Here is a 26,007-nt window from a genome sequence, read left to right on the forward strand (position 1 = left end):
AAACCTAGTATCATTCTGTTTTATGGCGTTTCTTTTCATCAATTCAAACATAGACTTCGGAAAACCCCCATAATTTGGTGACTAAAAAGATGAAGAATGTACCAACAAGTTTGTAACTCAGTGGACACTGACCCAAGTTTTAAAAACTTGAGTGTGATGTTGATGTTGGAACTTCATCTTCCATCAGACCACCTTCCCCTTGACTAAGTGCCTGCTTAAATCTCCAATGTAACTAAACATAATAAGTATATTGTATATTTCATTCATGATCATTCCGCAGGGCAATGTCAGTAATTTGGAGCGGTGTTATCCAAGAGCCTAAGATTTTCCTGAGGGAACAAAGACGAAATATTTTCTTTGTATGTTTCTTTTAGCCACTGTACTTGTTATAGTGTTACACAGAAATGAAAAATAATGCCCCCCTTTATGTGATGGGGGTACAGGGTTGGAGACAAAAGGAAGAAATACAAAAGAGTTGAATTGAAGTGTAGGACAATATTGGTACATGTTCATCCATGAATGATACAAGATATGCATTTGTTGATGCAGTGAGTCTGGAGTTCCAGCCAGCAGTTGGTTGCATGTGCTAAGTATTGTGTGTTGTGTTGTTTGTATAGATCTGGATCATTGGCAGAGATAGCTGCATGGGGGATCAGACATATTTTTAAACCTCAACTTACAAATTAGAAAGAAGGATAATTTTATCAAAAGTTGGACCCTCAAGAAGGTGGAGATCTAATTGGCTGTGCTGATCTTTCAATTAGCTTCGTTTTTTGATAGAAATATAAACTCTCATGATACATCTTATTGCGAGAAAGCTAAACTGTCTGAGAGGTCTACAGAATGATCCTTTTGAAAAATATCTTTTCCACTACATGAATAGAAAAGTTGATGCAGTGTTTACTGAGTTACACTTCAAACTACCCAAATACAAACAAAAAAGAAATAAGGAAGGAGGTTGAGAGTCTTCTACTAACCATCTTAGTCGTGCAGATAAATCTGATGCCCATGCTGAATTCTATCCCCAATCATGAGTCCAAACCTACAATTACACAGTAATTTTCTAAGGATAAATAAATTATGTGTCAACTTTTGTGATTCAAATGCATATTAAGACAAAGAAGTTTGCATCTGATAAAACAGAGAAAATAGTTACTTGTCAAAAAAGAGTAAAAAGATAAGGGGTATACAATATCTTTTCACAGAAAGAAGACCAGAGGATGATGGAAGACGAAAGGCTTTACAATTTCCCTCTAGATTTGTGAATAACAGAAAGTTGCTTAAGCCAATAGTTAATAACACATTACAGTCAAGATAATCCTCTCTTGAGACAAATTTTCATCACTCTCTTCCTCGTAAACTCTTCCATAATTTGCTCCAATTAAGACTTCGAAGAGATCACACATCAAATACATCTTCCTTCTAACACATAACAAGTCATGCTAAATTTACAACAAAGACATGAGTTTTCACACAAAGAAAAAGCAATGAGTACTCTCATTGTAACCACGATGCAATGACCAATAGTTAACAACTTTTGAGCTACTAAAACACGTTACGTGTGAAACTCAAATACATTATGAGGGCAGAAAATGGCCATGATATAACAAATACTTTATACTTTTTCTTGCATCGATTGTAAAATACTTAACCAAGAGCAGAAAGGAAACAAAGGAAAAAAATTGATTTCTGCTCACAGGAAAATATTATTTAAAAAACAAAAATTTGGCTTCAAGAATTCTAATTTATCCTCATCAGAAAATTTCAACCAAAATGTCTGACATAACCAACCTAAACACTGTTTTCATTTTCAATAAGAACATCAAATCAGTACCAAGAGTTTAGGCGAATGCACCATCAATAGAACCTATCGCTAATCCTTATCTAAACTAGACATTCATTACTTGTCAGTTGTCACCCAATCATCTTTGTTATGAATAACTATAATACTATAATAGATTTATTAGAATTAAGATTTATGTTAGTATTATAATAACGAGCTTGGCCCAGTAAGGTTACATATGTATCCTTATAAATATAAAGGTCTCTACACATTGTAAAGCATCCAATTCCAGCACACTAATCTGTCTCTTTCTCTCTCCTAGTTTTACATGGTATCAAGAGCCTTCTAGGATTCCTCTTTCGTCGCCACCACTGCCCACTGCCACCAGGGTTGCCGCCGCTGCGAAAAAAAAAAAAAAAGCAATAGCTTCAGAAAAAGCTGACCATAGCTACTGTGGGAATGAAAATTTTTTCGGGTGACCAGAATATGTTGTAATTCAATGTTTATAGTTTGAGTGCAGCATTTCTTTCTAGTCATTGAGACGAAATCCAGGTAGTTCCATCACTGTTTATGGATATACAATGTCTGAATGTGATAGTTAGGATGTGCAAGATATGCAGCACAAGGGAGCTGTTACAGAAATTGTACCTCTATCCAAACTTATCGATGTTAAGCTGGATGGAGACAGTACGAACTATATGGAATGAAAGTATTTAGTTGAGTATAGCCTAGGTGGAATAGAAAAGGATAATCATTTGATCGAAACGACACCTGTCAATCCAAAGGAGATTGACAGATGGACGATACGTGACAAAAAGATTCATGTGTTGCTAGTAAACTCTGTTGATAGGCAAATACAAACAATTATTACCTATTGCAAAACCATGAAGAAGTAAGGAGACTTCTTGCAAGTTATTTTTGAGAAATCTGATAATTTGAATCGGTTATATGCTCTTTTGCAGGAAATTTATCGACCCAAACAAAATAAGCGGAAGCTAATGGATTATTTTTTGGAGTTTAAGAAGCATATTGAGGAGATACAATCTCTTTTAGCCTGCAAAACCATTGACGAGATGATAGTGCAACAAAAGAACTCATGGCTTTGAGTTGTCTCTCTGGACTTGATCTGGAATACGAGGTCATTCGGTCTCAGATTCTATCAAGTAAGTAAGTTGATAATCTTATCGATGTCTTTTCCAAAGTTATGCAGTCTTTTCCTTTGAGGAACCCAAAAGCACTACAAAAAATGAGTCTTCTGACCACTCTACCTTGGCATTCCAATACAGTCACCGTGGTGGTCGTAGGGGTGATAGAGGTGGTAGAGGTAGTCGTGGCTGTGGGTGTAGTGGAGATCATGGTATTGTACAGTGCTACAATTGTGGCGAATTTGGCCATTATCAGAATTAGTGCACTCATCCTCCACAAAATCAAACATTTTCTCACTCACAAGGTGGTTCCTGCTTCGCTAATTCGGTGTCTCAGTTTGATACAGCTACTCAAAAGAAAGAAAGACGTATTGTGATTATGATTGATGAGAAATATATTCAGTATACTCGGTTTCAGAATTTTCAACAGCCGTCTACATCCTCTATAGCCACTTTTGTCCAAAAAGGTAATCCTACTGCATGTTTTTCCTCTTCTTCTAAGCGTTGGATCATTGATTCTGGCGCTACTGATAATATAACTGAAAATTTAGGTATCTTTTCTTCTTTTTGTCTAGTCAGTTCTCATTCTTCTGTAACACTCACTGATGGTTCTAGTGTCAACATTAAAGGCAATGGGTATATCATCCCAGTTTCAACCTTAACTTTATCCTCTGTTTTATATTTGCCTCAATTCTTCTTAAATTTGCTGTCTATTAGTCAAATCACTTCATCATTAAATTGTTTAGTAACATTTTTTTTTTCTGATTCTTGTGTTTTTTAGGATTTAGTACATAGAGGATTATTGGTAGAGGTAGAGTATCTAATGGGCTATATGTATTAGAAGAAAAAGGACTTCTGCAAGCTTCTATCACTTCTAGGAATGAAAAAGTGTCTCCTTTCCAACTTCATTGTCGTCTTTAGGAGTTTTTAAGAAATTATGTCCTATTATATAGTCTAATTTCTATTGAGTCATGTTAACTTGCTAAGCATCATCATAATGTTTATTTACTTCGTTTAAATAAAAGGGCTCATGTCCCTTTGAAATTGTTCATTCTGATGTTTAGGGCTCTCTTGTCCAATTACTTCTAAATCTGATTTTAAATATTGTTACCTTTATGGATGATTTTTCTAATGTTGATGGAATCTAGATCTGTAGTTTTTTCTATATTTTGTAATTTTTGTGCTGAAATTAAAAGTCATTTTAATACTTGTGTGCGCATCCTTAGAAGTGATAATGTTAAAGAATATTTTTCTGCATCCTTCACTAGTTTTATGAATAAACATGACATACTTCATCAGTCCTCTTGCATTGTTACCCCATAACAAAATGTAGTTGAACGTAAAAATTGTTATCTTATGAAGGTAGCCAGTGCTCTAATGTTTGAAATGAAAGTTCCTAAACTTTTTTGGGCTGATTCCGTTCTTACTGTTGCTTATTTAATTAATCGCATGCCATTATCTGTGCTATATGATGAGATTCTTCAATCTATACTTTTTCCATCACAATCTTTTTTTCTTTACTACCTAAAGTTTTTTCCTGCACTTGTTTTGTATTTGATGTTCGTCTTCAGGTAACTAAATTTGATCTAAAGTCTCTAAAATGTGTGTTTTTGGGTTATTCTTGGTCACAAAAAAGTTACGGTTGTTTTTCTCCTGATCTTGGTTGTTATCTTATTTCCTCTGATGTGTCTTTTTTTGAAAGTCTTCCATTCTTTAAGTCTGCATCTTCTAAGTCCATGTATGAGTTAGATGAACCTTTCTTGACTTATACTCTTGTCCAATCTACACATCCTGTTGCACCTCTAGCTCCTATTGAAACAACCTTCAGATGATGCATATGATACTCAACCTCTACTGTTATCTTCTCAAGTGTAAACAGATCCTTTGTCTGACCTTGACCTTCTTATTGTTATCCGTAAAGGTAAGAGATCTGGCACCTATCCTATTTCATCTTATGTAATGTCTGCTCATTTATCCTCTACATCTAAATCCTTCATGGCTGGTATACTCTCTTTCTGTTCCTCAGACCCTTGCAGATGTCTTCAGTCATGATAGTTGGAGACATGCTATGGAAGAAAAAATGTTGGCTCTTGAGACGAATGATACTTAGGATTTGGTTCCTCTTCCTAAGAGAAAATAGGCTATTGGTTGCAAGTGGGTTTACACTGTGAAAGTTAATCCGGATGGTTTTGTGGCTCATTTGAAGGCACAACTTGTAAAAGGGTATGCCCAAACTTATGGCGTTAACTACACTGATATATTTTCTCCAATTGCTAAACTCTCATCTGTTCGTATCTTCATCTCTCTTGCAGCTATGTATCATTGGCCATTATTCCAGTTAGATGTCATGAATGCATTCTTACATAGAGACTTACAGGAGGAGGTTTACATCGAGCAACCACCTGGCTTTGTTGCTCAGGGGGAGTGCAGAAGAGTGTTTCATTTAAAGAAGTTATTATATGGCTTGAAATAATTACCTAGAACATGGTTTGGGAGATTCAGTAATGTGATTCTAGAATTTGGATTAGTGAGGAGTGAGAGTAATCATACAATGTTTTATAAACAGACTAACCATGATTGTATTTTACTTGTTATTTATGTTGATATTATTATTACAAGTAGCGACAAAGAAAGAATCAGTAACCTAAAAAAATTTCTTCAAATTAAGTTTCAGACAAAAAACTTAGGAATTTTGAAATACTTCTTAGGTAGTGAAGTCATGTACTCCAAGTAAGGAATCTTCCTTTCATAGAGAAAATATTTCTTAGACTTATTCACTAAGACTAGACTAAAAAAAGCTAAATCATGTGAGACATCTATGGAGCCAGGAGTGAAACTGATAGCAGATGAAGTTCCTTTTATAGATCCACAAAAAATACAGAAGATTAGTAGGCAAGCTAAATTACTTGACTGTCACAAGGCCAAATATTGCTTTTTTAGTGAGTGTTGTTAGCTAGTTTATATCATCTCTGACGGATATTTATTGGGAAACACTAATCTGCATTATGAAGTATTTGAAGAAAGCACCAAGAAAAGGAATTGTGTACAAAGATCATGGACATGCACAGATAGAGGTGTTTTCTGATGCTAATTGGGCAAGATCAAAAAATCTACTACCGGATACTGTGTGTTTTTGGGAAGTAATTTAATTTTGTGAAAAAGTAAGAAGCAGAACGTTGTATCGAAATCGAGTGCGGAATCAGAATACAGGACAATAGTTCAAACTACTTGTGAGTTAATGTGGTTGAAAACATATGTTGAAAGAGATAAGATTTGGTAGTACTAAGCCTATGCAACTTTGGTGTGATAACTAGGCAGCGATGCATATTGCTTCAAATCCAGTTTTTCATGAACGAAGGAAACATTGAGATAGACTATCACTTTATTCGAGATAAAAGTTCAGCAGAAGCTTATATTCATCTCTCATGTTAGGACAGACAACCAATTAGCAGATGTGTTTACAAAGGTTTTAAATGAGACACGTAGCAATTATATTTGTAACAAGCTGGCATGATTAATATCTACTTGAGGGGAAGTGTTATGAATAACTATAATAGACTTATTAGGATTAGAGTTTATGTTAGTATTATAATAACGAGCTTGGTCCAGTAGGGTTACATATGTATCCTTTTAAATATAAGGGTCTCTACACATTGTAGAGTATCCAATTCTAGCACAGTAATCTCTCTCTCTCTCTTCTCTCTTTCTTCTAATTATACAAACTCCAAAAATTTAACGGTACCCAATGAATCAAAGACTACTTTCATAATCATCTAATAAACATTACAAACTACAACAATAAGTAAAGTATTTAACCTTGCTCACTAACTGACTCCAATAATATTCTCCTCAGGGAAGTAACTTGATCCAGTGCCATTCACAATGTGAGCACGATCAAACTGGAATATCCTAAGCTTTCCTTCCTACAACCACAAGTGAAAGCTTATCATTTATTAATTAAAGAATGAAAGTGAAAGTTTTCAGTAACACACAAAAGCATACCTTTGTTCCATAAACAAGCCCTCCCCCAGCAAAAGGATGAAAGCATGCCACATTGACCTCATCCTCTACACTAGGAAGCACACTAACAAGTTCCATATCTGAAACTCTGTATACCTGAAAGACAAAAGCAAACTTAGGGACATGGAATTCAGCTTAACAAAACTCAAACTACATTAAGGGTGTGAATGAGATGACCGGCAACAATACCGTCTGTCCAAACATAAACACAAAAGATTGTCAGTGTCACTAGCAATCAAGGCAACAGAATATGAATTTGATGTTCAGAAACAGTGCTTCCTGGTAAACTAATGATTATATGGACTACAATATCTGGAAATATATTATTTCAATACGAAGCACAACTCAGACGAGAGGATATTTTTAAGATTGAGAAAAATAAAAAGAGCATTTTACCTCTAGCACTGTGTATATCGGTAATGTTGTTTCTCCATCAATGACAATACTTTTAAGAAGAGAATCATGACGCCGACCATAGGCAAGCAATATATGCTCAGATGTAGGTGAGAACTACATATCAAAAAACAGTTGCACAAATTCAATCCACCAAGAAAAGGATTTCTTTAATTATAGTTTATCAAGTGAAGAAAAATAACAGAAGTAGCTATTAATGTTCAAATATCATAACAGAAATAGGTGAGTAAAAGAGGGAGCCCAGCAGCTGAGAATAGAAATACGAGGACATACGATGAATACAAAAATTAAAAAGACAAATGAAGGAAAATTGTTGTAATCTGATGAAAAGGGAGGACCATACAAATTACCTAGCACCAGCAGTTCAAAAAGTACAGTAACGAGCATATTTTCTTAAAATTTAAATTTATAACTGTTAACAATAATCTATTTAAAATTCAAATATTTTAAGCAAAGTACATCAACCGCATGAAAAAGTAAATAAATGACCTGAATTGAAGTCAGACAATGAGCAGCTCTGATTGCCCGTGATACAAGCACTGATCCAAATCTGTTTAAGAAACATAGATTACAAAAAATTTAATCGACTCCCTAAAACTGAAAATGCTTGTGTGAGAGAGATAATTAAATGCTTAATAATAGTTTTTGCCGGAAGTGATCCCTACGTTGCCTCCTCAAGGGAATATATTCGAAGCTCATAGATTACTTGATGTGCTGAGAATGGATGTTGAGTTGGCGATGTGGCAACACCAGGCTCCTCATGTACTAGACTTTGTAATCCTGGATCAGCTTCTATATGAGGAAGCATACAAGCAACACAGGCAGCTAAAAATCTACCACATGGTGAAAAATGGGTACCCATTTCACTGCAAAAACAATTACAAATTAAAAATCTAAATGCAATGGAGCATATAGTTCAATGAAGTCACTCCAAACATTAATAAACGACAATTGAGAACATTAAGCCATTTGTATGGAGCAATGGGTCCATAATTATTCACAAGAAAAGAAGAAAAAGCATTCAATTGGCATATTGCAAGAAAAGCAAGGCCAGACAACAATTACACCATGTCAATCACATGTAGGAGCAGATTTATAAGTTTATAACTTCAGAAGGTACCTGCAGAGGACAACCTGGGGTATAGTTAGACGGCATCTACTTAGTGGGGCACAAGGATTTTTTAAGTCATGCGACCATACTTTTAATTTGACAGTGCAAGGCAACTCAGCAGCTGCTGCAGCAGCTACTGATGTGGCAAGTTCTGACTGGATTCGGCTTATAATGGCTTGCCTGTCAGATCCATCATGTGGAGAATTACTAGAAGCAGCAAGATTACCAGAATCTGATACAGGTAAACGGGATTGTGAAAAATGATTCCGTAAACCTGATCTCACAGATGCTGCTGTTATGCTGATGTTGCCCGGCATATCTGAGGAAGTCAATGTTACCTCAGCATTACTCGATGACTGATAAGAAGCTGAGGTGGAAGATTCTATCTGTTTAGGAAAGCTTTCTTGACTACCACCAATGTAAGGACGGATTGAGGGAACACCAGCATGGTTTTGACCCATTAACCATCCTTGCAGAAAAGGTTCCCATATACTTGAGTCTCTTGAAGGAAAAAATTGATGAAACTGACAAATTTCAGAGAGATCCTCACGGTTTGCAGCATGTCTAGATAGTCCATGTAGCATTCCATCAAGAGAATAAACATTGGCAGAGTTTTCATGTTGGCCTCCTTCAGTTGGTTCTGTTTCACTAGTCTCCATACTTCCCACTGTGAGGTTACTGATACCAATTCTCATTTGATTGGGTAAAGCAGTATGGGCATTATATTCTGCGCCAGTTTCAGAGCTAGTGGGAATCTCAGAGAATGATAATGCAGTATCATATTGTTCTGTTGCATTCAAGTCCGCTTGAAACTGAGCTATGGTGGAAGATTCAACTTGCATGTTAGCTGAACCAACATCATGACTAGCATGCTGTAATTCTACTCTTGACTCATCTACAGTATATGTTTTCGTACGATGAACATTTGTGACAAAAACAGAAAGTGGAGGATATTGTAAATAACCAAGAGATGTTGCCTCGGTCATTGAGGAATCTGACGAGTCAAGATCATTGACCTGTACATCAATTCAAATGTGGAAACCAAAGAGAAAATGCAAAAAGTGATGTTTTTGTATTCCAGGGGAAGACAATCAATAAAAAACATGTCAGTTCATTCACCTGAGCAGTTAAAAGATATGGTGCACCATACGGATGAAAATGCACAGCCCGGAGTGAACGCCTTGTCTTCAACACAAATACTGGTGAGGAAGATTTGCCTCCATTGTTGTAGTGCCACATATACAACTGACACAGTATTCCAAAACACAACATAACAAGATTCAGAAAAAGAATATGCCATCAATCGTAGAATAAATCCTTGGAGATTTGAACATGGTTTTCAGAAAAATCATTACATTACCTTGTGGCCTGATGCAACTGCAATTATTTCCCCATTGGCATGGAAAGCAATGGATGCAATGGGGCGATCTGTAAGAATAATCCGACAAATTCACCAGAGAGAACCCAACAATTGCAAGAAAAAGAACAATAAACAAATTCAGTAATAGTTACAACTGTAATTTAGAAAAAAAGGGAGGAAGAACAGTAAATTACAGAAGTAGTGAGATAATATCCACTCTGATGTGTTAGCATCCCATAAACAAACTTCTTGGTCCAAGCTCCCACTAGCAAGTATTTGTCGTTGCAATGGATGGAACCTAACCTGAAGCCAATCAACAAATAAATAAAATTGAAAAATGCAAAATTCTGAAGGTAAAATGCTTACAGGAGGGCAGAGATGATAGTACATGCCAGAACATCGAGAAAAATATGTCCTAATATCATTATTGTATCTTAAAATATTTAGAATATTTTAGATGATCTTTAGGAGAGGTTTCCATATTTCTTTACTTGGTTTCCTATTTAATTAAGATTAGGATTAGGATTTAGGAGTCTAGCATTAGCTTAAGTAGGATCTTGACTTTTGTAACACACCAATGCATATAATAGAATATTATTTATAGGTTAACAACAAATCAAAAGGTATATAAGTAAGAAGGTTTTAAGTCTAAATAGTCTAAAACATTTTAGACAAGTTACTCAAGCTTGTAATGCAATCACCCTTCATCACTTTTGAATCGAGTCCACATTCAAAATCATAATATTATTTATAAACTTTAGGGGTACCATCCTTTGTGACTTGTCTCATCACTATTTTGTTTCCAAGCTCCTTAAAATCTAGAACTCGATTGCAATAATGCCATTATTTCCATGATTATTTTCTTCTCGTTGACCATGCACAAATTCCAGCCACTAAAAACCTAGATTTTTTTCTTTAGTGGTTAGATTTGATGCGTACTCTCTTTCCATTAGGTTTGATGTGTTAGGATCGTTTTGTGGCGTTCATCTTTGGTTTGTCATTGTTTTGGCTATTATAAGAATTTTTGTTACACTTGCACAACATTGCAGGGGAGAAAGATAAAAGATATGTCATGTCATCCTTGTGCACTAATTAATCATATCATACCAATATTGACTTCTCCTCCTACCAACAATCATCTAGTGATGACTATTGAGAATACATTTTCATTATTACTATTTGTTGTATAGATTTATTTTCACTATTTTTGTCTATTCAGTATTAGTTTCCTATATATACAGGTAATTGTTATGTAATTAAACATAACATAATTTATCTCATAAGTTAATTCTCAAATTGGTATCTTCAGGTCTCTGTTTCCAACCGCAAACTCTAGGGACCTTCATCTTGACACTCAAACATAGCACCCGTCTTCATTATGGCATTCCCTAAACCTGCAACACCTTCATTGTGCTTGACTTTCTATTTGTCTGTTTTTCCACCGTATAGCCACCAAATGTTGCTGCCCCTGGACCATTGACTACCTCTGGAACCACACCATCTAAAGTGCACTGCCAAGACCAGTCTATCCTCGAAATTCCATCCCTAACAGAGCTTTAACGTTCTCCCATGAGCCGCCCTCTCGACTGTGATTTGCCTCTCCACAGCATCAACTTGCTTTTCAGGACATCCTCTATTGATTGTGACCCTATACTGCCCTCATTGTGACTGTTGAGGACATTATTCTTTCAAACCCTAAGTGTTATGTCCTGAAACATAAGTATTTTTCTATTATGACTGAACAGAAGAACCCCACTACTAAGCCCCTTGTCTCCCTTGGACCCAACAACCTCCCCATATTACAGGGATCATACTGTCTTGACAGTCAGAACTATCTTTAGTGGGCCTAATTGCTCTGCCCAACTCTCAAGGGACATAAGAAGCTGAACTACATTGGAGGGAGGTTCATAATAAGGATGATCCAAAGTTTGAGGCTTGAAATGATGAATATTCTCCTATTACTACTTGATTGTAGCATTCTATGACTATAAAAATTAAACAAAATTGCATGTTCTTTTCTATTGTCAAGGAAATTTGGAATAACCTACGTCAAACTTGTTCCCCAAAAAGTAAGATGTTGCCTATCATGATTGGAGAACCAGATTGTTAATGTCAGGCAAGAGTCTCTATCTGTGACAAAGTATTTTGGGATCTTTAATGAACTATGGATTGAATTGGACCAAAGCCTGAAGATAAAATGCAAAGAGGATTCTATTACACTCAACAATTTTATTGAAAAATGCAGAACTTTTAACTTTATTTTGTGGCCTAAAGTACGATTCCATTTAGGTTTAAATACTAGGCAAGAAGAATCTCGCTTCTCTATCTAAAGTTTTCCATATTGTTCTAGTAAGGAGAATCGCAAGTTGTAATGTTAGAAGAAACGAACATTGACGATTTAGCAATCTTTTCTTCCAGAAAGTCACCTAAAGTTGAATCATTTGGTAAGTTCTTTAAAAAATTTAATCTTAAGATATCCCACATTGGCTAGGAATATAATCAGAATATTCCTTATAAGCTAGTTTTTAGAAGTGAGTTAAGCCCAAATTTTCTAATATGGTATCATAGTCTATCTAGTTTGAATGTTGAGCTCTGTCCACAAATGTCTAGTTCTATTGCCATCTTCAAATGTCCAGTCCTGCAAACTTTACACAACAGATGTCTGTCCTAGATGTGAAGGGACATTTTAAGATGTTTTATATTGACTAGAAATAAAATTAGAATACTTCTACGAGCTAGCTTTTAAAAAATTAGGCCCAAGTACTTAACAAAGACAACCACTAGTGTACTCATTGCAAGAAACATGGTTATATTAAGGAAACTTGCTTTAAAGGTTTCAACAGAGATACGCAAACCAAGCAATTACAAAGGCTATTTCAATTAATGAAGAAGAAATTTTTGCTCTAACAGAATTAGAACCCATGCGAACACTTCTTAGCTCCTTCTTGAATAAGTCATCAAACAGTTACTCTTGTCATGACCAGTAATAATTATAGTTTCTCTTCTTTTAATACTTCTTATTATGTTCCTGAAAAAATTTAGATAATTGACTTTAATGCTTCTGACCACATGATTCTCAATCCTTCCTCTTTCCTCTTTCACTTCACATTTCACTTTATCTAGTACACACCCTCACATCACAGTCACTGATGATTCAAAAATTTTCATTCTTGGGCATGATAATATTCACTTCACCAATTCTTTCCCATTACAAATTGTTCTTCATGTTCTTAAGTTCCCCCAATAACCTTATTTTAATTCATACACTCACTTGTAATCTAAATTGTGCAATAACCTTTTTCATTTCATTATGGTTTTTCAAGATTTTGTTTTGAAGAGGACAATTAGAGTTGCTAAGGAATAAGGTGAGTTAAATTACTTTCAGCCTGCGAAATGAAGTTCAAGAGAGAGTTAGAAGATGACTCAATTTCTGTAATCAGTTTTCTCTACATATATCTTCATCATTATTATTTGTTGTATAGATTTATTTTCATTCATTCATTGTAATTATTAAGAGATAGTCTATTATAGAAAAAATAAGCATTAGTCTTCTATATATACATGTAATTGTTATGTAATTAGACAGAACAAAATTTATCTCAAAAATTAATTCTCAAGTATGGCTAATGTTAACCGCAACTCAACCACTCCATCTTTGGTCCCAAATGTAGTGTGGCTCCTGTATTTGTCCTTGATGGAGTCTAGCCTTGTTTTTGTCCCAGATGTGCTCAGGCCCCTTTCTCCAGATTTATATGTTTTCACCTACCACTATATTATAGCAAAGCTGTCACCTCCACCGACTTGCCAGTAAACTCTCCATAAATCTCCAGCTATTGTTGGAATGTTAGCAGTCCTTTTATGCTCTAATCAAGCCCTGTGTTTCCTTTTCAATCCAGCTTAGTGGGCCTTGTATTATTTATTTAACAAAAGGTATATTCATAACAAGTTTATAACTTTGTAAGCCTTAGCTTGAGGGAGAATGTTAGTAATAAAAGTATTAGTAAGCCTTAACAAATTTAAAATATTCCTTCTAAAATATACAATCAGTAATAGAAGAAAGTGATAAAAAAACACAAGTAACTAAGGCAAAGTGGCAGTTTTTAAGCTTACCACCCAAGGTGTCCTTCTATGACCTACTAACACCTTTAAGCATTTTCCAGTTTCAAAATCAACTATCTTTACCGTGTGGTCGCCGCTGCACATGCCAAACAGATACAACAAATCAATCACAAATGGGTCTTCAATTCAAATTAGCAGAAGAGGAGAAAAGCCAGTTACATCTTACTGCGTGGAGGCAAGAAGTTTTCCATCTGGACTAAATGCTGCTGCAATAGTAGACCGTGGGGGAGGAAACAAAGGACAATACATAGCTGACAATTCCCGCAATGACTCAGCCTCAACCCTGACAACCACTTTTAGAGATGTTAGTCCAGTAATTTGACTTTCCTTAAAGAAAGGAAGTAAATCCATTCTTAGAAGGGTTGCTTTTTCCTTGATATAAACTGTACACCAAAGTTATGCAAGTACCATGAAAGGAGACCACGTTTTGCATCTGTCACTGCTTCATTTTTAGGATGGGACCAAGAACCGGTTTTTGATTTAGAAGGTTCTCCCCAGTGCCATTTTGGCACATGTTTGGTTCTAGGTGATATCTCTCTTTGTGCTAACAAGCTAAAGACATTTCTCCCACTGACAAAATTGAAAAAAGTCATGAAAAAATATTTAACTTTGAATTTACTATTGAGGGGAGGGGGGTTCTGTTTTCTCCCTCGGATGACAGTAGTAAATTTGAAGGTCATAGTTCTATTAAGAAACTAATGAATCACTGGCTTATAATAGCTTTACAAGAACAATGCTATATGCATTTGGGATGTCTGATGTCAAACAGACCAAGTGGCAGGAACATAAATTATGGAAAAATTGGTTAAGAATTAAAATGCTCCTTAATCATCCAGATTCCAGAGTATGCATAAAAAAATCCAGTAACTGCCACAAGATATCAAGTATTTATGGTCACTAAATCCATGTAATTTTCTTCCCATGCTAAAAAAAGTTGTTAGCTACTCCCAATTAGGCAACAGGAATACGTGATGCATGTTATAAATCAAATTACATAACTTCACCCCTTAGCTATCTAGGTACAAATAACTGGACCAAACCTCAGCCCCTAACCTTTGCTGGTTTTTGAGTCAGTGACTGCGAATTGATGTTCATAACCATTAAAAATTTAAACTTACTTAAAAAAACCAAACCAAATGGATCTCATCCAACTCGAAAACTATGCATCATTATACTCATACAAAATCAACCTCGGAATTAATAAACACATATTTTAGGCACAATCACGATGCCACTTAAAAATCTCATCTAGAAAATGCGTCAAGAATCATAGAAAATTCGGCAAAGTTTGCAAATTTCCATGATGTCTTCCACCCCAGAATTCAAATGTCTCCAAAATGCAGCATATAGAAAACCCACACAGAAAAAAAGGAATAAAACAGAGAACGAACAAGAAAAGGAAAAACTTAGAAACAAAATGAAATGTACAAAAACAGAAGGGGAAATTGTGACCTGATGCAAGAATTATAGGAGGAAGAGGGGTGATCATGACACGGAGAAGGTGTCATCATTTCCATGAAAATTTGAGATTAAAGGAAAAGGATCAAATCTGAGATGTTAGTAGCTGATTTCTGAAAGGGCACTTTTCATTGTTTGGATGGCAAGTTCGTTCAAACAACGAAGATCCTCTCTGTAGAGAGAGAGGGGGGGGACAGGTAGAAAGAATCCCTTTTTTTTTTGTTGGGGGGGTGAAAAGAAGATTTGATGAAGTTTTGGGGTGGAAACGTGAAAATCTAATTATAAGGATGATGTGGCAACGAACATAGGTTTATGCCTAACTAACAGGTAAGGCTAAATCATGTGAGGGGAAGAACAAGATTAGGAGTTGGGATTAGTTTGTCTGTTGAGTTGTGGATGTGGCAGTAATATAAGAGACAGAAAATGTTGGAATTTAACATAGTAATTTCCTTATCCAATCTTTGCTTCCACTCCAAGCTCCCTCGTTCTCGATTATTAGAAAAGACAAGTGTGTTTGGTTAATGCCTAACACTTGCATTCCTTGGCATGTAAACCGAATGGTTAAAAGACTTGCATAAATTTGTAAGAAAACTATTTGAAAAGATACCAATTTTCCCTTAATGTTATTGTTAGTATTGTTATTCTCCTCATCGTTATTATTTTTAACCAAACAAAAATATATAAAAAGTTCGTGGCTCAACTTCAAATATTTGAGTTGTTTCAAAAAATTATAACAAATTAAAGAAGTATGAATGCATATAAATTTATAAAAATATAATTATTTTATGTGAATATCAAATACAAAAAAAATAATAAAACATGCATCTTTATAAAAATTGTCAAATAACACAATTATAAGTAAACATTGATCTTTGAAGTTGACCTATTTATAGTAGTATATAATATTTGTGTAATATTTGTGTAGATGAAATTTAGAATCATTTTATATGATAATAAGTATTATTATTTTATGTAAATAGTATTATTTTTTTAAAAAAATTTGTTTATTTGATATTGTTTTCATGTCACTTTTTATACTTAAACCAATAGTCAAGAGCTATTCTATCTTAACATGTAGTCACACGAGAAAAATTTTATTATTCGCTCATAATAATCTTATACGAATTGAACAAAATTGTCTTTATAAAAATATATCCATACCTAAAGGAGAATAAATGATTTTAACTGAATGAGTTCTTACAAAAGTTCAATAAGAGTGTTTTACACCTTGTTGCGGATCATATGGCGTTCTAGGAACAGATGGGGGGTGTTTAGCTATTGGTGTATGGACGTGAAACACATTATTGGAAAGTAAAACTAGTTTGTTTGCAAATAATACAAGTGAATAACATTTATCCCATCTAAGCTTTGATGATGGCGTCATGCGCACATGGTCCCAACCACGTGAATTTTTCAAGTTTGATGCATCATTGCATTAACAAAAGGGAATTGGATTCACACATTATTATTTGAATGTTGTTTAAGGTTGTGATTAGTTGGCTTCTGTGATCTTTATCATGTCAGAAGATTTGACAACAGAGTTGTTAATTTTTGGCAAAATTAGCTTTTTTATCTTTTGTTCATAATGTTTAGGTTGAGAAAGACCCCGTAAGAACTTCTACACATTGTTATTCGAAGATGTATTGACCTCTCATATCTTCAATTTTAATTGAATAAAATGCCTTCACTTTTTAATTAAATAATGCCTTCACTTCAAATTTTCTCTAAGTATGCTTAAAAATTTTAACTTAATTAATTTTGTTGATTCAAATTATCAAATTATTTAGGAAAAATGACACAACGCATAAATACTATCAAAACGAGACAAATATTCTGGAATATGAAATTGGAGACAAAAACAAATAAATAAACAGAGCATATTTATCGTAACTTAGATTCAAATCTTTGACTATAGATTCGTAAATATGATTAAATGGATATTCACGAATATTTGAATATCACATTAATTATCTAATTAATAGAATTGTGTCAAGTTGGATTATTACGCAGCGTAAAGCTATGCTTCCCAGACTTTTAACTTTGGACCAAGCCTCTTAATTAGCATTTTCAAACAATTGTGTTTGTTTTTGTTTTCTAAAACAGAGTAACTGTCATAATTTTTCAGTTCAGATGTTGAGGAGTATCTAGCAATCAAGGTCATGGAAAAGCACTTTTGGAAAAACCCCAGCAAGAACAAATTAAAGCATAGTAAAATGTGAACCAGAATAAAGACTTAAAGTTTTACCCATCAGTCTCTAGTTTCTGCACAAATTAAAGGGGAACTGACCAATGAAGGGTATAAAAACAAAAGATGGAAAGAAGATTTGCAGATGGAAATGTACACCAAAATTCCAAAATTCCTGGATGGATAAACCAGGACTTTTACAAACTCATACTGAATAACTTAATGTGGAAGGAAAATAATGGAGAGCTTATATTATGTACACTAAACTAGACTTGATTACTTAATATGCAATGTGTATTCAACTGCACTCTTCAAGTTGCATTCTTTTCTATAAGCTTGGTCCCCATATACGAATTGTATAATCATCACTTGCAGATGCTAACATTTGTGGCCTTTTAGGATTCCAACTCACACTATTCACAGTCAGGGAGTGCCCAGATAAAACCTCTATTGGCCTCGAGTTCCGAGAATTCCAAATGTATACCTGTATGAGATGAATTTTGAGGTGCTACAATTAATAATGAAGGAATGCATTGCAGGGAAACTTGGTTGTTCATATTCCTATAACTAGCTGCCACTAATTAGAACATTCGGAAAAGGAAACTACCTGTGAATTCTCACTGCCACTGGCAATAAATGTGCTATCCAATCCACCAAAGCAGGACCTGATCACATATTTACATTGCTTGTGGCCTGTATACCTCAACGGCTTATCCCATTTCCCAGCCACATCCCACATATGAATCTCCTGGCTGTTCAGACTGACAATGAAGAACTTACTATCTCTAGAAACTGAAATGGACGTGATAGGGTGCTCCTCTGAAATGACTCGTTCGGCATTGGTTTCTATATGCAAAATCCGTATTTCTTTATCCAAGAATATGCTGATAAGATACTCACCATCTGGAGTAACAGCAATATCTACAACTTTGGGCATCCTTATTCCTCTCCAAGCTCTTATCTCATTTCCATCACAATCCCACATGCAGATACCCTTTTCAGGGTCAGAACTGCCACACACAAACTGGGTTGAGTTGGGAAACCAGGCACATGAGCTGACAACAAAGCCTTGATTCCCATATGTATGCTTGCATGTACCAGTTTCAACATCCCACAGCTTCAAAACTTCTGTGTTCCCACATGTAAGCAACATAGTGTCATCGGGACTCCATGCCACAAAAGAAACAGGCCGTTGGTGACCACAAAGTGTGTGTTTCAATATCAACTTCCCATCTTCTAGCACCTGACAATCAAATTGCTCAATGTTTCTCCATTCCCACATAATAACTAAAATTTTATATATTATTCTTATCTGCCAAGTTTTATAAACTACTAAATTGACATGATTTAGCAGAATTTAAATGACTTAGTTTTATATATAAGGAATTTCACCTTCCTTTACAGTTGAACTGTCAAATGTCTTATTATCAAAACAAATATCAATGCGAGGAATTTAATATCTGAAAAGCCAGATAAGACTGATAAGTTTTGTTAAACGAGCACTTCATCTCACAAAATATACCCAGTTATATTTATTACATTTGACACTACCCCTTGTTCCCATGAACAAACCTGGTATAGTATATAATGACTTAAATAGCTCTGTCAAAAAATTGTCCAATAGAAGAAGAAAGGAGACAAACTTTAAAATCAATTCGAGTTTTTGAGTTCAGCCACTGTCCAACAATCAGCAAATATCGAGCATGCTATATTCCTATTATTTTAGAGCTTGTATTTTTATAAAACTGATTTCTTCCATCATTTATTCATTCACTTGTTGTAACAAGGACTCTGGCAAGGATTCTCGTAATGCACCTTCAGTAACTAGGATTAGGGAATATGTGAGTAGGGAGTCTGACAATGATGTAACACTGTCCTCTTCATGTTAGAAATAGCATCTAACCAAACAGCAGATTCCTGGTAAGTAGTTCCTAACATTCATTAATTTTCCCACACATACTAACACCTAACCAAACAAGTGGCATCCATTCTTTTTATTTTTATTTCAATAAATTTCCAGAGAAGATAATGAGATCCAGCCATTCTTTAAGGAAATACTTTACTGTAAACCCCTTCCTTCATCATTTGAAGTCTTTAAAAACGTGATTTTTTTTTCACAAAATGTAAATGATATTAGGGGAGACGTATAAAAGATATCATGCGATAAAAAGAAATTAGTCTTCCTTCATCATTTGAAGTGTTCCTGACTGTTTATTAGCTCAGCAGTAATTACATTGAATATTGACATTACAGATATCTGAAACAGTTTCTAGTCACTTGTCATGTAGAAATTGACATAAGGGAATTAACGACATCGGCAAAGATATAGAAAACACAATTTTTACCCTAACCTATATATGCTATTCATCCTCTCTAATATGTGTCTATTTATCATTTTCTTTTTGCTTGTCTCTTTGTAACTAATCAAAGAACCTAGTAGTTGAAAAATCATGCACTGCACTACAAATTTTAGTGAATAATACAATAGATATAAGTCTTTTCAAACCACTTTTTAATTATACAAATTGTGAGCCTAAACACAAATTTAATCAAAACTAAAAAAAAATAAAAAGAAATGAATATTGGAAGCATTAACTAATGCAAGAATAGATGCTTCTTATAAGGCAATTAACATAATACCTTCCATATGATGGCTGTACAATCATTGGATGAAGAAGCTAGATGCTCTCCATTATTAGAGAATTGAACAAACCAGACTTCATTTTTATGTCCAGTCAATATCTGCAGCAATGGCAGCAGAAAAAAGAGTGTTGTTTAATATGTAAAGAATGTAATGTCAAATGTTCAAAAGTAGAAGATTAATTTGGAGATCTATCTCCACAATTCCAAATCTGATTCATCCTCCATTACCACATCAAGGCACCCACCATAATTAATATTTTGTCATATGATCCAATAAATGAATTCTGACTATGAATCAGACATACAGAAAAGCAATGTCTTGACACTACTTAAGTGCAACAACCATATGGATGGTAGACACTAGCAAGCATAAATGCGTTGTTCCACTTAAAAAGCTATTATATAACTCATACCATCATATATGCTTAACTAGCCACATACTTTACATAAGCCAACCAATAATTCTTTGTCTGGCTTATGCACAGGTGGACACTATTTGAAGATGGAAACAATAGCATTTCCCCTTTTCATGATATATAATGGGAAGTCCATCTCCTACAAGGGAAGGGAAGAGATAGAAAGAGAATATAAGCCCTAACCAACAAGGGCAAGGATTCTTCAAAAACCACTACCTTACAAAACATGCAAACAAAAGATAATCATTTTCATGAATACTGCCCAACAGAAAAGATAATATTTCCCACACAAAAAGCAACAATATATAATAGATTGATACAGAAGAAGCACACATCTACATTTCAAATCACATTTAAAAGACAGCCAATGCAAACTTTTAATTTGGATCAGTAAGCAGCATATACTCAAATAACATTTCACACTTCCACAATAAAACACTTCAAAAATACAACCAATTTATTTCACATGTGGTAATCATGTACAAAGCCAACACACCTGAGTAGTTGTAGTAGGAATTTGATCCCTACCACAATGATGATCCTCATAAAGTGAAATCGAATTTGACGAACTGTGATATAAACATGAGTCAACCCAAGCAGTAACACTTGTTTCAACCAAGTGCTCCAATCTTCCATTAGGTATTGAAATTGGAGGAGGAAGCGTGTTTTCCAAATCAGTCAACAACTTCCTCCGTAAATCATAAACATCACCATCATCTAAATCCACATCTTTCAAGGTCAGCATACTACAAGCCAGCCTGTGAACCTTTCGACGGTCCACATTCATCGCAGAAACCCGTTTCCTCAACACATCTAAAGCCAAAAAATCCTCACCATGCTTCAGATACTCCAAAAGACACTGCTTCAAGACAAGAAACATAGCGGACTCTCTAGCATCATCACCTAATACATCCCCTATAGAATTAAGAAAACTAACACAACCATCCCAATCTCCATCCAGTACACGAGATTCAAGCAACTTAAACTCTGGGGACTTGAATGAAACACCTGATTCCAGTTCCAAACAAGCCGCAGATTTACCATACCCTAATGAATGCAAACACTGCACTATGATCCTCACAAATTCATGTTTTTTTATCAACCCTTTTGACCCAATCACCTCATAAGGATCCTCCATCCCCTTTAGAACCCAATTTCATTCAGTTCTATTCTAGTGCTGACTCGTAGACACAGTTTCCCGCCCAAAAAAAACACAACTTTCGGAAACCCCAAAAGAGCCAGCACGTGATGAAGGGGAATCACGATTAAAAAATTCTAGAATCGCGAATCTTAAAATAAAATAAAATAAAGAGTAAACCCTATATCGCAAGAAAGGGACTCGGAAACTAACAGTGACAACTCTGATTCTGAATTGGCAATTAGCAGCACGCCGAATGAAGTCAAAAGATAGTTCGCATGCATAAACAAAAATCCCGTTACTGATCAATTGCAGAAATTGAAAAAAGGGTTCGTGAAAATTGAGAATTAAATTAAGGGGCAAAAATAAAAAGGCGTGGAGAAGAAAAGAGAAGAGGGATTTGGAAATGAGAGGAAGAATAGTGAATGTAATGTAATTTGTGAATGTAATGGGAAAAACACAAGACAGTGAAACAGAACTGGGTTTGGTTGTTTTGTTCCTTTCTTTGTTCCTCTGTTCTATGTCTGTGAAAACTGAAACGACAGTTTTTTGTTATCTGAGGTTGTCTTGTTCTCCTGTTCTTATCCACCTCACCATCTGCATCACTCCCCCTTGCATTGTCACTTATAAAATCTGAAGTGTTAAAATGTCACCACGTCATTTCCTTTTTTCAACAAAAATATATATGTTTAAAATAGTATGTTATTAATCATAATAAAAAAAATAGTATCGATAATTAATGAATTAAGTGTCTCTTTTGTCTGATTCAAGGAATCATGATACATTGTAAGTTATTTTCATTCATTTTTTTTTCAAATTAATGATTATATATTTTTGAAAAAGGATAAACTTTAAATTTTATTTTTAAAAACTTATTTATCACTTTACTGAATTAATAATAAATAATAATCGTTTAATGTTATATAATAGTATTAAAATATTTTATTCTAATTTTACGTTAAATTAGCTTCAATAATTTAGTGTAGTTACTGTTAAATGACCAAATTAAATAAAAATTTTATTTTTACCTTTTTAAAAACATTTAAGCTTTTTTTATAGAGATTGAAAAAATAATTGATATTTTTAATTTTTTAAAATGATTTCTAGTTGTTTTTGTTTATACCATTTATCTATTATACTAATTAAATTTCAGTAAAAAATGTTATAAATAATTTTTTTAGTATTTTTAATATATTTTTAATTATTAACTTAAATTTATCATAAATTATAAAAGTATGATTAAAAATATTAAATTATAAGTGTAACTTATATAATTTTGTTTTTTAATAAATTTTAATTAATAATAAAAATATATTTAAAAATGTGTTATTTTTTATATATTTATTTATTTTATTGGACGCGTATTAATTACTAAAAATAAATTTTAAAAAAAATATATTCATTAAATTCATGGACAACAACGAAAAATAAATAAAGTATCATCGTTAAAGTGTAAAAAAATGAGGAAGTAGATTATTAAACAAAGTATACAAAATTAAAATTCAAGACAGTATTTGCTTTTCAAATCAGTCAATCTGTTAAAAAGTGAATATCATTCAAGCTACAGCTCTTAAAATAAGCAAAAATTTGTGGAAAAAAAAAACTCATAATATTTTTAATTTCAAATTAATCCAGTTAAAAAGTTAATTATATTAAATGCCTATTTAATTATTTAATATGACTAGACATTTAATGATTCTTTACATATTTATAAAACGCAGTTTATTCAATTCATAATACTATTTTCAAGTAGATTATTGACTTATTTAATTTAATAATAATAGTTTTTAAAATAGAAAGAAATATTGTTTTACAGAAGGAAGTTACTACTCAAATATTACCCTAAACCTTACAAACCTTGAGTAGGATTCCATAGTGGATTGTGCTTGCTGAAAGCATGAGTTTATGTCACATAAACTCCTTTTCTAAACAAAATGTTTATCAAAAGAATAAAAATTTACAATAACCCACGAAAATGTATAACAACATGAATGCATGTTAATAACATTTTATTTTTACATGAGCTTTAAAATTTATTGGTAGAGTTTTACTAGTAAATGTGTTGTTTAGTGATCTTACAATGCACTAGCCAATGTAAGGAACTATGAGAAAATATTTAAAGTTATTCAATTGTTGTGAAGATTGAATGATTAATGTGTCAATTTGAAGTCCTTTGTTGATAAACCCTTTTTCCTTTATATTGTTGCTTTATAATTCATAGGTTTGTCTAAAAAGATAAGAAATCCATAAAAATATTAATTGATAATAAAAAAAATTGACCAAAGTATTTATAAAATGTGAAATACATTTATAGAAGTTGTCGTGTGGCTTAAAGAAACTAAATGAAGGTCAAACAAAAATATGTACTTATTATAGAGACTTTAGTTAAATAATATGCATGTGCTACCTTAATATTATTTAAACAGAGACGATTATAATTTTTTTAAAATTAAAATACATGTCTCGTGAACTAATATTATTTATTATTTTTACTTTGTGGTAGTAGGTATTTCCTCCATGTATTTGAAATAATTTACATAATTTAAATTTTGATAATTATATATTTTTAAGCAATATTTTTTATATTTTAAGATTTACATAAAAATTTCATTAACAGATTAAGATAATATTTGTCCATTTTAAATATGTTTAATAAATAAAATAAGACAATATAAACAACATTGTATAATATTTTTTTAATAACTTCGCATTATAAAAAATATTTTATAGCTTTATTAAATCCTCCTCATAACTTAGTTATTTATTATTTTTAAAAGCAATGAATGCTGTGAAATTTAAAATAGTTGATAATTAATGATTTTATATTTTTAATATATTTTTAAATAAATTATATTATAATTATTAGTTTAAACCACAAATAAAATTACTAACAATAAATATTTAACACAATTACACTTATTGAAAGTTAAACTTCAGGAGATGTTAAGTTAAAATATATACTTTAATATAATAAAATAAAGTTTTTAAATAAATTGTTTTTCGAAAAAATTCATAAATATAATTTTATAAATATAATTAATTTTTATAAAAAATGTAATAATAAAAAATAAACAAACATAAATATCGTAAAATAATTTTTAATAAGATTTTACAGATAAAAATAAGTTAAAAAGCTTTATAAGACTAAATTTTTAATGAAACAATATTTTAAAATAATTTCTTTGAAATAGTCATATCTTAATAAAAAATTAAAATTTAATTTATTTACGATAATAACTTTGACCTGATAAAAGATACAAAAGATAATTTGCAGATGTATTAAATGTGTTAAATATTAAAGAGAAAAATGATCGTTTCAACAAAATTATCTTCTAGATAACCTGTAAGAGGGCGGGGCCACAGTTTGACCTTACCCACAAAAACCGCTTTTCCCAGCACCCATACGAAACGCCTCCCCATTTGTCGTTTCGCCCACCTCTCACGCGCCCACGCATACCGTCTACTTAAGATAAACGCTATTAACCTTCAAAATTTCAAAATTAAAATTTATTAAAAATAATAATAACATGTTTATATATTAAAACTATAAAATGTAATAAATCAGATTTTCTTATTATTAAATACTCAAATTAGCCTTAATATTTTTTATTTTATGTTTATATTAAATTTAACTAAATATATTTTTACTTTTCTTTCAATTTTATATAATTTTTACTAAATTGATATTTATTATAAATAGTAAAACTCCTTTTCTTAATATTTAAACTAGCTCTATTCATAGGACACATTTTTAGATGAATATTTAATATTTATTATAATTTTAATAATAAGGGAAAGCGAACGTTAAAGAGTTAGGCCTTGGGCCACAGAGAAACGCTCAGTCCTGTGTATGCAAACACTCTGCAATTAACTCACTCTCACTCACTCTTCCAAGTTTCAACCATTTTTCTTCTCTTCCGCCATTTGTTGTCCTCTCTCTCTCTCTCTCTATATATATATATATATACACACACACACATTTGGTTACATCTTTTTCCTCTTCTTCTTCTTCCGCTGCTCCTGCTGCATTTATGCAGGGATCTAGAAGGTTCCGAAGCACCTGCATTGTCAAATCCTTCTTCTTCTACTTTTCTCTTTTCTCTCAGGGTTTCAATTCACATGCTTCCTTCCACCTCACAATGCAACTGCGTTCACGATAACTGGCGGAGCTCAGGGAGTTGCCGCGACCTCCACGCTGCTGCGCCGTTTTGACAA

At 33.2% G+C, this 26,007-nt stretch overlaps 2 protein-coding genes across 17 annotated transcripts; both read right to left on the reverse strand.

Annotated features, from left to right (window-relative positions):
- Positions 1 to 20: 20 nt before the first annotated feature.
- LOC113870964 lies at positions 21 to 25,742 on the reverse strand. Of its 13 annotated transcripts, none has more exons than XR_003505720.1 (17): positions 25,725 to 25,741; positions 15,405 to 15,582; positions 14,361 to 14,522; positions 14,119 to 14,235; positions 13,944 to 14,028; positions 10,028 to 10,136; positions 9,834 to 9,901; positions 9,593 to 9,718; positions 8,483 to 9,489; positions 8,028 to 8,228; positions 7,852 to 7,912; positions 7,345 to 7,458; positions 6,931 to 7,044; positions 6,745 to 6,851; positions 1,299 to 1,381; positions 978 to 1,041; positions 21 to 640 (listed from the first exon to the last, which is right to left on the reverse strand). XR_003505720.1 is itself a non-coding variant. In XM_027507579.1 (15 exons), exons 2-14 carry the CDS (start codon positions 15,467 to 15,469, stop codon positions 6,753 to 6,755), a joined length of 2,328 nt encoding a protein of 775 aa, XP_027363380.1. In that variant the 5' UTR covers positions 15,470 to 15,582; positions 25,725 to 25,741; the 3' UTR covers positions 21 to 640; positions 6,745 to 6,752. The 13 variants fall into 13 exon arrangements, 3 of the variants coding, with proteins under 3 accessions (XP_027363380.1, XP_027363381.1, XP_027363382.1); XR_003505719.1 differs by having other exon boundaries at positions 978 to 1,042; positions 1,191 to 1,381; XR_003505718.1 differs by having other exon boundaries at positions 978 to 1,042; positions 1,157 to 1,381.
- On the reverse strand, positions 17,614 to 22,387 carry LOC113870965 (WD repeat-containing protein WDS homolog). Of its 4 annotated transcripts, none has more exons than XM_027507585.1 (5): positions 22,006 to 22,330; positions 21,151 to 21,569; positions 20,236 to 20,337; positions 18,203 to 18,838; positions 17,614 to 18,079 (listed from the first exon to the last, which is right to left on the reverse strand). In XM_027507585.1, the coding sequence occupies exons 2-5, from the start codon at positions 21,532 to 21,534 to the stop codon at positions 17,924 to 17,926; spliced, it is 1,278 nt and encodes a 425-aa protein (XP_027363386.1). In that variant the 5' UTR covers positions 21,535 to 21,569; positions 22,006 to 22,330; the 3' UTR covers positions 17,614 to 17,923. The 4 variants fall into 4 exon arrangements, with proteins under 4 accessions (XP_027363386.1, XP_027363385.1, XP_027363384.1 ...); XM_027507584.1 differs by having other exon boundaries at positions 21,151 to 21,557; positions 21,696 to 22,330; XM_027507583.1 differs by having other exon boundaries at positions 21,151 to 22,021; positions 22,272 to 22,304.
- Positions 25,743 to 26,007: the final 265 nt, after the last annotated feature.

This window comes from Abrus precatorius, unplaced genomic scaffold (genome assembly GCF_003935025.1).
Source record: "Abrus precatorius isolate BTA unplaced genomic scaffold, Abrus_2018 Scaffold7, whole genome shotgun sequence".
NCBI lineage: Eukaryota > Viridiplantae > Streptophyta > Magnoliopsida > Fabales > Fabaceae > Abrus > Abrus precatorius.